This window comes from Oryctolagus cuniculus, chromosome 16 (assembly GCF_051225735.1).
Source record: "Oryctolagus cuniculus isolate XC-2025 breed Fujian yellow rabbit chromosome 16, ASM5122573v1, whole genome shotgun sequence".
NCBI lineage: Eukaryota > Metazoa > Chordata > Mammalia > Lagomorpha > Leporidae > Oryctolagus > Oryctolagus cuniculus.
This window is the reverse complement of record NC_142882.1, coordinates 1,617,009-1,631,664: the sequence shown is the minus strand read 5'-3', so window position 1 is coordinate 1,631,664 and position 14,656 is coordinate 1,617,009. Positions and strand designations below refer to the sequence as shown.

General features: G+C 72.5%; 1 protein-coding gene across 4 annotated transcripts in view; it reads left to right on the top strand.

Annotated features, from left to right (window-relative positions):
- The first annotated feature begins 2,670 nt into the window (after window positions 1-2,670).
- The window catches only part of NFIC (nuclear factor I C), a 34,670-nt gene continuing 22,684 nt past the window's right edge, over window positions 2,671-14,656 (top strand). For 2 of the 4 annotated variants that reach the window (XM_070058618.2, XM_070058616.2), the window contains exons 1-2: window positions 7,503-7,661; window positions 13,195-13,726. In XM_070058618.2, coding sequence (XP_069914719.1) covers window positions 7,632-7,661; window positions 13,195-13,726 — 562 coding nt within the window. In that variant the 5' untranslated portion in view covers window positions 7,503-7,631. Of the gene's footprint in view, window positions 2,984-4,466; window positions 7,662-13,194; window positions 13,727-14,656 lie in introns of those variants that run through there. The other 2 variants (XM_070058617.2, XR_016222488.1) reach the window with 2 other exon arrangements.

Below are 14,656 nucleotides of genomic sequence, written 5' to 3'. Positions count from 1 at the left end.
TCCTTGGGCCCCTGCACCCGCGTGGGAGACCCGGATGGAGCTCCTGGCTCCTGGCTTCTGATTGGCCCAGCTCCGGCCGTGGCGGCCATCTGAGGAGTGAACAACCAGTGGGAAGAAGGCCCCTCTGTCTCTCTCTCTCTCTCTCTCTCTCTCTCTCTCTCTGTAACTCTTCCTTTCAGATAAATGAAATAAATCTTTAAAAAAAAAGAAAGCTAAACCTTTAACACACACACACACACACACACACACGTGTGCCAGTCGGCAGTGCTCTGCAACGGGCTGGGGTGAGCCAGCCCCTCCGGAAGTCGGAGACCCTCGCAGGGTGCACGCTCGGGCCTGGGGCCGCCCTGCGAGAGCCGCTGTGTGCCCCTGGGGACCCCCTGGGGCACCAGCATCGAGCCCCCTCCCCACATGGCCCCGACCCTCCCAGTCTTTAACACAGTTACTATGTATGCGTTAGTTTGAAAGGCAGCATTGGAGCGGGAGCGCGAGGCGGCTCCCCCAGCCGCTGGGTCCCCCTGTGCAGCCCGGAGCTGCGCTGGAGGAGAGCGGGTGGGCGGGATCGGGGCCCCCAGCCGTGAGGTCGTCCCAGGTGACCTCCATAGCTGGCGGCACTCGGGTTGTGCGTTAGGGAATAGTGACAAGAAACCTGAAGTGCAGGGCGGGTGTGATTTCTGAGAGAGAGTCATTTAGTTGAAAGGCAAAACTACAGAGAGACCCAGATCTCCCGTCTGTCTGTCCGTCGGTTCACCCTGCAAACAGCCAGGGCAGGGCCAGAAGCTCCCTCCGGGCCTTCCACGCAGGTGCAGGGCCCAGGGACGGACTTGGGCCATTATTGCTGCCTCCCAGGCCATCCCGGGGAGCTCGGTCGGAAGTGGAGCAGCCGGGACTCGAACCGGCACCCCCATGCGATGCCAGCCCTGCAGGCCGCGGTTTCGCCCGCTCCGCCACAGCGCCGGCCCCAAGACGGCTGTGAATTTTCCATCTTAAACCCCGTGGTCGGTAGACTCAGAGGATGCTGGGAGCCGACTACGGCGGCCAAAGCTTAGCTGAGGGCCGGGTGCTGTGCCCTGCGGGGTCTCGGTGCGGCCTGGCGGCTCCACTCCCGATGCGGCACAGGCCGGGGGGCAGCAGGGACCCCCAAGTGCTGGGCCCTGCACCCACGTGGGAGCCCCGGGTGGAGCTCTCGGCTCCTGGCTTCAGCCGGGCCCAGCCGTGGCCATGCGGGCAGCTGGGGGAGGGGGGCGGCAGCTGGAAGAGGACCCCCCCCCGCCATCAATACCACTTGTTAAAGAGTGAAAACTCAGAGCCCAGCCGGGCCGGGCCGGCCGACCCTCCTCCCCCTCCTCCGAGCGCCATACTCAGCCGCAGGGCGGCCTGGAGCGCTGTTGCAGCAGCGGCCTGGGTCCCGCAGCTGGGGGGAGGCACCCGGCCCAGGGACCAGGGCCGGGCGACCCGGGAAATTCTAACCCTACTGGGATCACTGGACTCCCCCGAAGCCAGGGGGTGCGGAGCCCCCAGGCCGCTCCCTGGGGAGAGTGAGGGGCCCTGTGCCCCCGCGCCGCCCTTGGATCCAGGCACTGCCTGCCGCCCCCCCCCCCCAGGTACCTAATTCCACGAGGAGCCGGATTAGCAGAGGAGATTAGAGCCGGGGAGCCGGGAGGGGTCTCTAACCCCTTAACCCTTTCCCTCGCAGGGCCCCGGGGAGCTCCTGGGGGAGGGGCTTAGGCTGAACCCCAGGGGACCCAGCCCCTCCCTGCTGTTCTGACATGGCAGCAGGCTGCACTCATTGAGCACTTACTGTGTACACAGAGCTGTCGTCACCGCTATTTGCTTACAATTCCCTGCGCAGCCCCCGGGAGGGGGTGGGGGAGCACCCCCCCCCCGCTTGCACCAACTTCCGGAAGCCCCCAGACTCCCTTGCTGCTCTCCTGGGGCGCCGCCTGTGTGCACCCCAACCCTGGGGTCCTCCCTGTGGGACAAGGAGTCGCTGGTCCAAAGGGGGTCCCCGAAATGCTAGGCCCGCCCCCCCTTGGGGGACAAGCATCCCCACGGAACCCCCTCCGCCCGCCGGGCCCGGAGCACGCCCCCCCCCGCCCCGCCCGGCTCCCCGCGCTGCGCCAGACGCAGAGCTGGGGGAGGGGGCGGCGCCACCGCTGCGGCTGCCGAAGGCGGGGGCGCTGCGGGCCGCGCAGGGGGGCTGCGGCAGCGCGGCTCGGCCAGCCTAGGCCCGCCCCGCCCCCGCGACGGAGCCCTCGCCCTTAACCCCGCCCCGGGGAGGGGGCCCGGTGCCCCCTGCCCCTCGCCCCCCGCCCCCAGGTCTGTCGCCCTCGGTGTCCAAGTGTCTGTCTGTGTCCCGTGTCCTCGCTGTGCGCGTGTCCGGGGCACCTGCGCCCACCCGGCCGGGCGGCTGGGGCAGGGGGCCTGGGGGCCGCGGCCGAGTCTCTGGGGCTGTCACTCCGCGTGAGCGTCCGGGGGACACCCGCAGGCCGGGGCCGTCCCGCGGGAGGTGTGCGGGGGGCGGGGGCTGCTGGGGCAGCAGCGCTCAGCGCGCGGGCCGTGCGGGCGGCGGGGTCCAGCAGCCCCGGTCCGCGGGTGTCCCCGAGTCGCCTGCGCGTGCCGGGAGCGAGCGCGGGCGCGCGCCACGGCCGAGGTGGATCCGCTGCCCGCGCGGCCAGCCCGACCCGGGCCTGCGACCCGCCGCCGCCGCCGCCGCCGCCGCCTCCGGCCTCCCCGCGCGCGCCCCGGGCCGGGGATGGAGCCGCGGCGCGGGGCCGCCTGACGCGCGAGCGGCGCGCGGGACCGGGGGGAGGGCGGGCCGAGGGGAGGGTCCTGCGGGCCGGGGGGGCGGGCGCGGCGCGCCCCCTCCCTCGCGCGCTCGCGCCCTCCCCCGCGCCCTCCCTCGCCGCCTCCGGCCCCCCTCGCCGGGGACCGAGCGCGCTCGCCCGGCCGCGGGCCTCGCCTCCTCGCAGCGGCGGCCATGGTACGTAGCCGCCCCCACTTTCGTTTTCGTCGGGGACTTTTCTGGGCGGGTGCGTGGGCTCCGGGCGAAAGTTGCCCGGCCTGGGGGGGCGGCTGGGGCCGTCCGCAGGGAGGGCTCGGGGCCGGGACGCCCCCCGCTCCGCCCGTCGCCGCGGGACCCCCGCCCGCCGATCCGCAGCCCACCCCACCCCCTCCCAGCTGGGGGCGGAGCTGACGCGCGGGGCGCAGCGGGGGACCCCAAGTCGGGGGCCGACTGCGGGCGCCGCGGAGTTGGCGGGGAGGGCGGGGCTCCGGGATAAGCCCCCCTCCCAGCAGGCCGGGCCCCCGCCCCCTCCCCAGGCCGTACCCGGGGCGGGAGGGCGCGGCCAGGGGTGCACGACCCCCCGAGCGGGCGGCTCGCGGGGAGCCCTGGCGGAGGAGGGGGCGCGAGCTGGGGCGGTGCGGGGCCCCGGCCCGGGCGAGCGCGGCCGCGCAGCTAGCGGAAAATGGCGCCTTGAACTTGGAGCCGCGCAGGGAGCCGCCGGGCCTGCCCCGCACCGCCCCAGCCCCGCCCCCGCCGACCCCGGCCCCGCGGCGGCGCGCGCGGGGTCCCAACCGGGAGGGGTCCCGGGTCGCAGCCTTGCGCGCCCCAGGCCGGGGGGCTGAGGGCTCTGCGCCGGGGGGCCCAGGTCGGGGCTTGCGCTACCGGGGGGGGGGGCGGTGCACGGCGGCGCGGAGTGTGGGCCTGGGCTCCCAGGCGGGGGGAGCGCGGGGGTCCCGGGGCGGTCCCGCGTCTGTGCGGGGGTCTGCGCACCCACGTGCTGCGTGTTGTGTGCGTGTCGCACCTTTGCGTGGCCACGGGACAGGGTCGGTCTGCGCGGGTTCCCGCGTGTCTGCCGTGTGTCCCCGGGTGACCGGGGGGTGTCGCCCTGTGCCGGCGGCGGGGGACCGCCGGGTGCGCGAGTCTGCCGCGGAGCGTCCCTGGGCCGGGGGGGGGGGGTGTCCCCGCGCCTCCCCTCGCCCCCGCCCCTCCTGGGGCCTGGTCCCTGTGCCCGGGCCGCAGGGGCAGCGCTGGACTCTCCCGCGCCTTTGTGCAGCCCAGGCCGCCGCCGCCTCCCGCACCGCGCGCCCGGAGGTGATCCCGGCCCGAGGTTCGGGCGCGAGGTGGCGCCGGGCCGAGAGCCCGGGGCGCGCGCGCGCGCGACGTCGCTCGCCAGTGGCTGCGCGTGCGCGGGGACCTGCCCGGAGGGGGGCGGGGCGCCGGGGTGCCCCCTCCCTCTGCGGCCGAGAGGGTCCCGAAGGGAGGGCGGCCGCGGGGGCGCGGGGGCCTGGTCGGGCGCAGGGGGTGGCCGAGGGTCTCCCCCCAGGCGCCCCACGGCACCGGGGACGCCCGAGGCGCGCCCAGACGCCGCCCCCAGCGTCGCCTCCAGGGGAATCCCCGCGGCGCCCCGCCCCCACCGCGGTGAGTTTTACATAATTTCCTAAACAGAAAGGCAGAGGCCCGGCCGCCACCGCCCCGCCCGTCGGGAAGGAAGCGGAACGGCCCGCAGGGCGCCCCCACCCGCCCCTCCCCTCGGCGTCCCAGCCCCTTCTCCCCCGCCCCGTCCCAGCACACCCCTCCCCCTAGGACCCGTGCCATCGCCAGCCCGCCCGCGTGCCCGCGCTGCATCGGGCCTGTTGGTGGGGCCACCCTGGTGAGCCCAGGACACAGCCTAACTCCTCCCACACAGGTGCACACGCAGGTGCGCCCACACCCCCTCCCCCTCCCTGCAGGACCAGGAACCGGGGGGCATTGGCGGGGGAGGAGGCGCCGAGGCCTGGAGCCCGAGTGTGGCCGGGGCTGTGCCATGGCCCCATGGGTGCCTGGAGTGGCGCCCGAGGAGTCCACGGAGCCGTGGGTGCCCTGGAGAGAGGCAGTGATGAGCATAGTGTGTGCCCGTGTGCCACGTGTGTGCCGCGTGTATGCCCACCTCTGCCTCCTGACAGCGGGGCCTCCGTGTCCAGGCCTGGCGCAGCCCGCGTGGCCCCTCTGTGCCGGCGCCGCCCCCGCAGCCTCCATGCCCCCCAGCTGCTCCCAGCTCAGGCTTGTCCTGCGGTGCGGATGTGCCGCAGGCCACGCCGTGCCCTCCGCAGGCTCGCGAGGGGCATCCGTGTGCGTGTCTGCCCTCACGGAGGACACACGTGCCGCGGGACCACGTGGATCTTTCCAGAAGCCATGCATAGGTTTCCTTTCAAAAATCCCAACGCGGCACCGGCTGGGGGTCTCCGCCGAGACTGCTTCTCGGGGCACTGGCGGGGCCGTGGGGACACTTAGGTCCCAGCTCGCGAGGGAGCAGGACCCCCGGTGTCCAGGGAATCTCTCTGCCCCCAGCTGGGAGCCTCTGGGCTTGGGCCGCTGCCTCTGTCCGGCCGGGGCGCATGCAGGGGCCACAGCTCTGGGCCCCGGGGACAGCTCGGTGGCCGCCGCCCCCCCATGCACCTGTGTCTGGGACACTCACAGGGAAGAGAACTTTCTAGAAACTGCCAGACGAGCCAGACGGGGCCCAGATTCGAATCAGGTGCCCGCCTTCCCGGCCAGATCCACCGATGGGCCTTTGAGAAGCCCCCGGGTGCCGGGCACCGAGTGTCCGTGGGAGGGCCAGCCGGGCGGTGAGGCTGCCGCCCCGCGGTGGCCCTGGGCGCCCATGGCCCTACTCTGCGCCCGTGGCCCTACTGTGCGCGGCAGGGACCGCTCCCGACAAAGGACGAGGACTCAGGAAAGCGGGGTGCAGGTGGCGGAGCGGTTGGGGTTCCCGGGGTGGGGGGTGGCCCCACGCCGGCTCCAGCGTCTACACCTCCATGTTTTCCGTGTTCGCCATGCGTGGTCTTGGCGTTTTAAACCTGGATTCCGCCCCTCCCCCACCCTGCGGCGTAGTGGGTGGGCCTGGCCTTTTTTTTTTTTTTTTTTTTTACATTTATTTTGTTATCGACCTGAAAGGCAGAGACAGCGCGGCTGTGCGCTGGTTCACTCCCAAATGCCAGCAGCAGACGGGGCCGGGCCAGGCGGAGGCTAAGAGGTGGGGAGACACCGGCGCTGGGCCCTGGCCGCTGCCTCCCGGGTGCGGGGCTGGGAGTGGCACCAGGCGCTGCGGTGTGGGCCCACGCGTGTCAGCAGCCAGGCCAGCCCCGGTGCCCAGCGTGTGCAGCAGTGGAGCCGAGGACTCTGAGAACGGGGGATGTCGGGGACAGGGCTGGGGCCACAGATAGGGACGGGGACAGGGCTAGGGCTCGGGCCATGGATGGGGCCAGGGATAGGGACAGGGACAGGGACAGGGATGGGGCTGTGGCCGGGGATAGGGCCAGGGACGGGGCCAGGGACAGGGCTGGGGCCAGGGCCAGGGCTAGGGCTCAGGCCACGGATAGGGACGGGGACAGGGCTGGGGATAGGGCCAGGGCTAGGGCTCGGGCCACGGATGGGGCCGGGGATAGGGACAGGGGCAGGGATGGGGCTGGGGCCAGGGACGGGGACAGGGCTCGGGCCACGGATAGGGACAGGGACAGGGCCAGGGATGGGGTCGGGGACAGGGACAGGGATAGGGACGGGGCCAGGGACAGGGATGGGGCCAGAGGCAGGGCCAGGGCTCAGGCCATGGACAGGGCTGGGGCCAGGGCCAGGGCCAGGGCCGGGGACAGAGCTGGAGCCGGGCTGCCCTCCCTGGGAATGCGTGGGGCTGGGGCAGAAGGTCCAGGCTGCCTGGGTCCTCATCCTGGGGGGCCGCTCGGAGAGGACATCCCCTCCCCAGGTGGAGGTGACCGCGGGGCAGCCTGGGCGCCAGGCTGGGGAGGCAGAGGTCGCCACGCGCCTGCCCCAGCTCAGGGGGCCGGGTCTGTGCCACAGGAAAGGGCCTTTGGCCCCGGGGCTCGGTTTCTGGGTCTGTGAAATGGGCCGGGGGCCCCCCAGGGGGAGTCAGTGGAGAAAGGTTTATCCGTGGAGCAGGGGCTTCGGCCGGAGAGTGGGGACCCAGTCCGGCTGCGCCCACCCCTCCCCCGTGCCCGCTGGGGGTCCTCCTGCCGAGGGCCGGGCGGCTCTGGGGGCAGCCGGGTGCCCCGGGCCTACATCTTTAAGGGGAAAGTGGCGCGCCGGGCTCTGCACACGTCACTTCACCCCCCCCCCCCGCATTGGCTCGGTTCTCCAACTTCCCGGCCAGCTCGGAGCTGGGGGGGGGTGCTTAAAAAAAAAAGCCCGCCCCGGTCCCTCCGTGTCCAGCAAGGGCTCCGTGGCTGCTGCCTTTGCCCCTGCGCCTGGCTGGGTGGCCTGGCACCCAGCGCCGTCCGTCCCGCGTGTCCCTGGCCGGCCGGGCCCCCGTCTCCCCCCTGGCGCTGGGAATCCGTGGTTCCGGCCGGGACGGGGGCTCGCGGGCGTGGGGGGCGCTTTCCACCCGCCCTCCTCGCTGCGAAAGTTGCAGGGGGAGACCGGGGGGGGGGGGAGCCGCCGGAGGAGGGGGCAGGAAAGGGAGCAGGAGCGGGAGAGGGCGGGCGGGAGGCGGGCGCTGGGGAGCCGGCGAGCGAGGGCGGGGAGGCGGCGGGGGAGGCGGCGCGGGGCGGGGGGGGGGGGGGCCTGGAAATGAGTCAGTGAGTTCAACGCGCCCGCTCCGGCCGGCCTGCGCCTCCCGCCTCCCGCCGCGCCCGGGATGTATTCGTCCCCGCTCTGCCTGACCCAGGTACGCCGCGCCCCGGGCCCGCGCCCCCCGCACCCTGCACCCGGAGTTTTGAAACCCGAAAGAGGCGGGACGGGGGAAAAAAAAAAAGGCGCGCGTCGGTCCCGCCAACCCAGGCCGGGGCGCCCCCTCCGCGGGCCCGGGCGCCCCTGCGCCCCGCGCGCAGCCCGGACCCTCGCGCAGAGCCCGCAGCCCGGCCCCCGCCCGCGCCCCGGAGCTGGCTCGCTCTCGCGGACGCTGCAGGCTCCCCCGCGCGCCGCGCTCCCCGCCCCGCGGTGGCAAGGGGCCCAGGGGCGCCCCGCAGGGATCTGCCCCCGCCAAGACCCCTGCGTGCACCCCCAGCCCCAGCTGAGCCCGGGGCACCGCAGCGCGCGCCGCCTCTCCCCCCACGTGTGCGGGACGGGGAGGGGGGGCGCGAAGTTGGGGGGGGGGGGCTCTCGGACGTCCCGGCTCGGGGTCCCCCCGCCCTCCGCGCCAACCGCCCCCAGACCCGGTCTTTTCGCCGCATCGATTGGAGATTCCTGAGCCGCCGCTGGGGAGGAGCCCGGGAGGCCGCGCGCGCGCGCGCGCGCGCTCGCGCCCAAGGTCTGGCCCGGGCACTGCGGCGCTGGCCGCCCTGCCCGCGCCCCGCACCTGCCCCTGCCCGCTCGCCTCCCTCTCACCCCTGGCCGCACTCCCAGACCGCCTGGGGCTGAGCCTTGTGCAATGGCCCAGGCGGGGGGTGGGGGTGCCTTAGGGGTGGTGTGGGGAGGGGGCACCGCCCCACCCAGGCGCCCTCCCTGGGGTCACCTATGCCCCCCAGGGCCACAGGCTCTGTTCTACCGGATCCGACCCGGCTGTGCTGCGCGTGCTCAGGACTTGGGGTTCCCGCCTCAGTTTCCCTGCAGGAATGTAAGGGCTAAGGCAGGTGCTGGGGGGGGCAGCGAGGCCTCCAGGGAGCACTGGGCTACAGGGGTGGGCAGGGGTCTCCCACAGTGCCTCCCTCCAGCTACCGCCCCTGCGGAGTTCCTGGGGGGGTGCGGTGTTGATAGAGCCCTGGGTGACCTTGGACAAGGCTTTGTCCACCCCCCGGGCCTCACTGCCCCTCTCTGAGCAGCCTTTGGGGAGGGGTCGCCCGACAGGCTGGGATCCAGGGCCAGCTGCCCAGCGACCTTGGACAGGCTGGGGGGGTCCCAAGCTCCCCAGGCCTCCTGGGAGGCTCGGAGCTGCCCCCACGGCCTGGAATTCCCCGGGTCAGGGCTGCGGGCACGGGGGCAGCTCCAGCCCAGCAGCCCCCAACCCAGAGTGCGCAGGGCCTCCTCTGCTGCTGCGCCCAGAACCCCCAGGGCCACGTGCAGACAGGGCTCGGGGTGGGGTTCCCCTGCCCCCGCTTGTCTGGGACCTCTGGCTGGAGGGCAGACCCCCCCACACCGGCCCCAGCCACCTTCTCATCCTGGTCTCCCAGTTCCCGCTCCCTGTCTCCCTCTCTCTCTGTCCCTCTCCCTCTCTCTCTCCTTCTCTCTCTCCCTCTCTCTTCCTCTCTCTCCCTCTCTCTCTCCCTCTCTCTCCTTCTCTCTCCCTCCCTCTCTCTCCTTCTCTCTCTCCCTCTCTCTTCCTCTCTCTCCCTCTCTCTCCCCCTCTCTCTACCTCTCTCTCTCTCCCCCTCTCTCCCTCTCTCTCCCTCTCTCTCTCTCCCCCTCTCTCCCTCTCTCTTCCTCTCTCTCTCTCCCCTCTCTCTGTCTCTCTCTCTTCCTCTCTCTCTCTGTCTCTCTCTCTCTTCCTCTCTCTGTCTCTCTCTTTCTCTCTCTCTCTCCCTCTCTCTTCCTCTCTCTCCCCCTCTCTCTACCTCTCTCTCTCTCCCCCTCTCTCCCTCTCTCTGTCTCTCTCTCTCTTTCTCTCTCTCTCTCCCTCTCTTTCCCTCTCTCTTCCTCTCTCTCCCTCTCTCCCCCTCTCTCTCCCTCTCTCTCTCTCCCCCTCTCTCCCTCTCTCTGTCTCTCCCCTTCTCTCCCTCTCTCTGTCTCTCTCTCCCTCTCTCTCTCTCTCTCCCCCTCTCTCCTTCTCTCTCCCTCTCTCTTCCTCTCTCTGTCTCTCTCTTTCTCTCTCTCTCTCCCTCTCTCTCCCTCTCTCTTCCTCTCTCTCCCTCTCTCCCTCTCTCTCCCTCTCTCTCTCTCCCTCTCTCTCTCCCCCCCTCCCTCTCTCTCTCCCTCTCTGTCTCTCCCCATCTAGTTTCACGACCTGAGCCCGACCTGGAATAGCTCCCTCAGCCCGGGATTCTGGGCGCCCGTGCCCCGGAGGCCGCTGGCTAGCCCGGCCGTTTCTCACTTTTCCCCGCGGGCGGACCGAGCACCCCCCCCCCCCCGCCCGCCCGCGTCACCGCCACGTTTCTTATTCCGGGTTTGGGGCCAAATCCATCTTGGCGGCGGCGCCCAGGATTCCCTGGGCCCGGGCCCGGCCCTCCCGGCAAGGTCCTGGCCCCCGGCGCGCGGGCATCTCCTGGCGGGGGAAACTGAGGCAGAGCGGCCCGGCCTCCGCCGCGGGGCACAGGGCTTCGGCCGGCGAGGCGGGGGGGGGGCGTCCAGGTCCAGCGCGGGCTCCCGCGGGCACTCGGGCGGGGGTCCTCCAGGAGCCAGCGCCCGCCCGCCGCCGCAGCCCCTCGCGCTGGGGAGAGGCCGGCTCGGGGCTCCCTGTGCGCCCCACACCGTGGGCCTGCCGGCCTCGGAGTCTGTGCCCCAAAAAGACGCAGGCCCCGCCCCCCCGACTGCGGCGGAGGACGCTTCGCACCGGGCCGGGCGCCCGGGAAGCAGGCGGGATTCCGGCCGAGTCAGCGATCTGGCCTGCGCGCTCCCCCTCCCTCTCCCTGTCTCTCCCTCTCCCCCCTCCCTCTTTCTCTCTCTCTCTCTCCTCTCCCTCTCTCCCTGTCTCTCTCTCTCTCCCTCTCTCCTGTCTCTCTCTCTCCCGCCCCCCGCCCTCCCTGCCCCCAGCCAATGCCCAGGAAACCCTGCCCGGCCCCGCTGCCCGCACCTGGATCCCGCATCTCCCGCCCCGCCCACCGGCCCCGCCCACCGACGCTTCCCCGACCTTGAGTGGGGGTCACAGCCTCCCAGGAGGCCTGTGGGGCACACTGGGCACAGGGCCTGGTATGCAGTAGGCGCTCAACGAGCACCTCTCCCCGCGTGGACCTCCGAGCCCTGGGCCCCGTCTCTCCCCCACATGCACGGGGCGGGGCGGCGGGGGGGGGGTTGTTTCTGTCTACCCTGAGTCGCGCCTGGCATGCAGCAGGCGCCAAATAAGTGCTGCCGCGGCCGAACTCATTGCATTGAGCGTTCTCTCTCCTTTGTGCTGCCCCGGTCACTGGTGATGGGGGCCCGGGGAGGGGTGACCCCCGAAGGCTCCCTGGAGGCGGCTGGGCTCCTTTTTTCTCGGGGTCCAGCCCGGTCCGGGGCCCTCCCGAGCCTGAGCAGCCCCGGCGGACGCCACGGGCATCCTCTGGGGGTTGCGCGGGGGGGGGGGGGCGGCGTGTGGGGGAGGGACTGTCTCGCTGAACCGGCGGGCCAACCTCCCACAGCCGGAGGTCTCGGTGGGGCTGGGGTGGGGGGAGCAGGCATCAGGACAGAGGCCCCCAGTCCAGCCCCAGCCCAGCTCCGTCCTGGCCGTGCCTCAGTCTCCCCCTCCAGACAATGGGTGCAACGGTGGCTCCCCCGTTTCAGCTCTGTGGTCGCCTCTGAAATACGCAGTGGCCCCGCCCTGCCCTCGGCCCCCGACAACCACGGAGGGCCTTGCAGGGCAGCGCTCGGGGGTGCTCGGGATCCATGCTCGGTGCACTCCAGTCCCCGCCTGGGCTGGGCAGTGGCCGAGGCCCTGAGGTCCGGCCAGGGACGCAGGCTCAGGGCGTCCTGGCGAGGGGGCCGCCCCCCGCCCCTGGCCCGGCCAGGGGCTATTTCCAGACCGCGGGTGACGCCTGGGGGTGGCCCAAGGGGGGCGGCGCCCAGGTGCGCGGTGGGGGGGTCCCAGCCCTCAGGGGATCCGAGCCGGGTCCCACCAGGCCTCTCGCGCTCCCTGGGCCAGATAAGGGGGCAAGGGCTCGGGGGCGCGGGGGTCCCGGCCGGCCTCTGCGATCTCATCAGCACAGGGGGTCCATGGCGCCAGCCCCGCCCCCTCTGTCAGTGCCGTTCGCCCTTCCCGGTTTCTCCCCGCATCGATTGAGCGCCACTGTTTGCTCAGCCCTGCCCGAGGCTCCAGGAGACCCAGCAGTGTTAGGTCCAGGAAGGGTTTGCAGCCTGAGTGTCCACAGCTGCTGTCCATAAAGCTTTATTGGGACCCAGAGAGCAGCCAGGGGAAGGGGGCGAGGCAGACGGCCGGGGGCGGGGCATATGGCCAGGGGCGGGGCAGACGGCCAGGGGCGGAGGGCAGGTGGCCTCCGGCCTCCGCCTTCGCCAGCGGTGCCGTGGGGCCAGGGCGTCCCAGGGACAGCTCGCTCTGCCTGCGTGCTGGGGTCCCAGCTGGGGCGGGCACGGGCCTGGTGGTGGAGGACGTCCCCCTCCGGGTCCTTGGATTGGAGCCGGGGCCCCAGCTCCTCAGGAGGCCACAGTGAGGTTGTCAAGTGCTCAGGCCCTGCCGCCCCGGGGGTCCCGGATGGAGCTCCTGGTTTTGTCCTGGCCCCGTCCCGGCTGCTGCGGGCATTTTGGGGGTGAACCCTGGATCGGGGAGCTCTCTGTCTCTGCCTCGTGAAACATCATACAAAACTGGTCCTCGTGACCTTTGGCCTTGACCCCCCCCTTCTGGACCCTCCTGGGTGCCCCCACAGGCCCTCATGGGACTGGGCCCTGGCGGGGTCCGTTTGTTGGGGAGTGGGCCGGGTGGGGGTCTCCGGGCCTGGGCAGGGGTCTCCGGGGAGCTGGGCAGGGCAGGGGCCGTCCGTCGGGGAGCGGGCCGGGCGGGGGTCTCTGGGGCCCGGGTGGGGTCTCTGGCCCAGGTGGGGTCTCCGGGGGGCTGGGCCGGGTGGGGTCTCTCTGGCCCTAGTGGGGTCCGTCGGGCCGGGTGGGGGGTCGTCGGGGAGCGGGCCAGACGGGGTCTCCAGGCCTGGGTGGGGGCTCCGGGGGGCTGGGCCGTGCTGGGGCCGTTGGGGAGTGGGCTGGGTGGGGTCGCAGGACAGCTGGGTCATGCGGGCCATCGGGCAGCAGGCCGGGTGGGGTCTGTCGGGCAGAGTGGGGGTCTCCGGGGGGCTGGGCTGTGCGGGGGCCGTCGGGGAGCGGGCTGAGCGGGGTCTCCAGGCCTGGGCGGGGTCTACGGGGCCCGGGTGGGGTCTCTGGCCCGGGCGGGGTCTCCAGGGATCTGGGCCGGGCGGGGGGTCGTCGGGGAGCGGGCGGACGGGGTGGCCAGGGCCCGGGTGGGGTCTCTGGCCCGAGTGGGGTCCGTCGGGCCGGGCGGGGGTCTCCGGGGGGCTGGGCCGTGCGGGGGCCGTCGGGGAGCGGGCTGGGCGGGGTCTGTCGGGCCGGGCGGGGGTCTCCGGCCCGGGCGGGGTCTCGGCCCAGCCCCGCTGACCCCGCTGTCCCTGCAGGATGAGTTCCACCCGTTCATCGAGGCGCTGCTGCCGCACGTGCGCGCCTTCGCCTACACCTGGTTCAACCTGCAGGCGCGCAAGCGCAAGTACTTCAAGAAGCACGAGAAGCGGATGTCGCGGGACGAGGAGCGCGCCGTGAAGGACGAGCTGCTGGGCGAGAAGCCCGAGGTCAAGCAGAAGTGGGCGTCGCGCCTGCTGGCCAAGCTGCGCAAGGACATCCGGCCCGAGTGCCGCGAGGACTTCGTGCTGGCCGTCACGGGCAAGAAGCCGCCGGGCTGCGTGCTGTCCAACCCCGACCAGAAGGGCAAGATGCGCCGCATCGACTGCCTGCGCCAGGCCGACAAGGTGTGGCGGCTGGACCTGGTCATGGTCATCCTGTTCAAGGGCATCCCGCTGGAGAGCACGGACGGCGAGCGGCTGGTCAAGGCGGCGCAGTGCGGCCACCCCGTGCTGTGCGTGCAGCCGCACCACATCGGCGTGGCGGTCAAGGAGCTGGACCTATACCTGGCCTACTTCGTGCGGGAGCCGGGTGAGTCCGCGCCGGGGGCGGGGCCTCGCCGGGGCCAATGAGGACGCGCCTGATGGGGGCGAGGCCTCGCCGGGGCCAATGAGAGCCCCGAGGGGGCGGGGCGCAAGCTGGGGCAGGGCGGGGTCGGGGCTGCTCCGGGCCCAATGAGGGCGCGCCGGACGGGGGTGGGGCCGCCACAGGCCCAATGAGAACGTGAGGGGGCGGGGCGCAAGCTGGGGCTGGGCGGGGGCGGGGCTGCTCCGGGCCCAATGAGGACGCGCCTGGTGGGGGCGAGGCCTCGCCGGGGCCAATGAGAGCCCCGAGGGGGCGGGGCGCGAGCTGGGGCTGGGCGGGGGCGGGGCTGCTCCGGGCCCAATGAGGACGCGCCGGACGGGGGTGGGGCCGCCACAGGCCCAATGAGAATGTGAGGGGGCGGGGCGCAGGCTGGGGGCGCGGCCGCGCTGAGCCCAGAGCGCCTGCAGGTGCGCTTTGGAGGTGGGGCAGGGGGTGGGCCTGCCGGATGGCGGACGGGTGGCGCCAGAAGTCTGACGGGGGAGGCAGATTGTGGTGGAGGTCTGAGGGTGGAGGCAGACTTAGGAGGGCATCTTATGTATTTATTTTTATTTATTTGAAAAGCAGATTTAGAGAAAGGAGAGAGAGAGAGAGACAGACAGAGACAGAGAGAGACAGGTCTTGCATTCTCTGGGTCACTCCACAAAAGGCTGCAATGGCCGGGGCTGGGCCAGGCTGGAGCCAGGAGCTCCATCCGGGTCTCCCACATGAGTGCAAGGACCTAAGGACTTGGTCCATCGTCCACTGCTCTCCCAGGCCACAGCAGGGAGCTGGATGGGAAGTGGAGCCGCCGGGACTCGAACCGGCGCCAAATGGGATGCGGGTACTGCAGGCGGTGGCTTAGCCCACTGTGCCACAGCGCCAGCCCCAGGCTGTCAG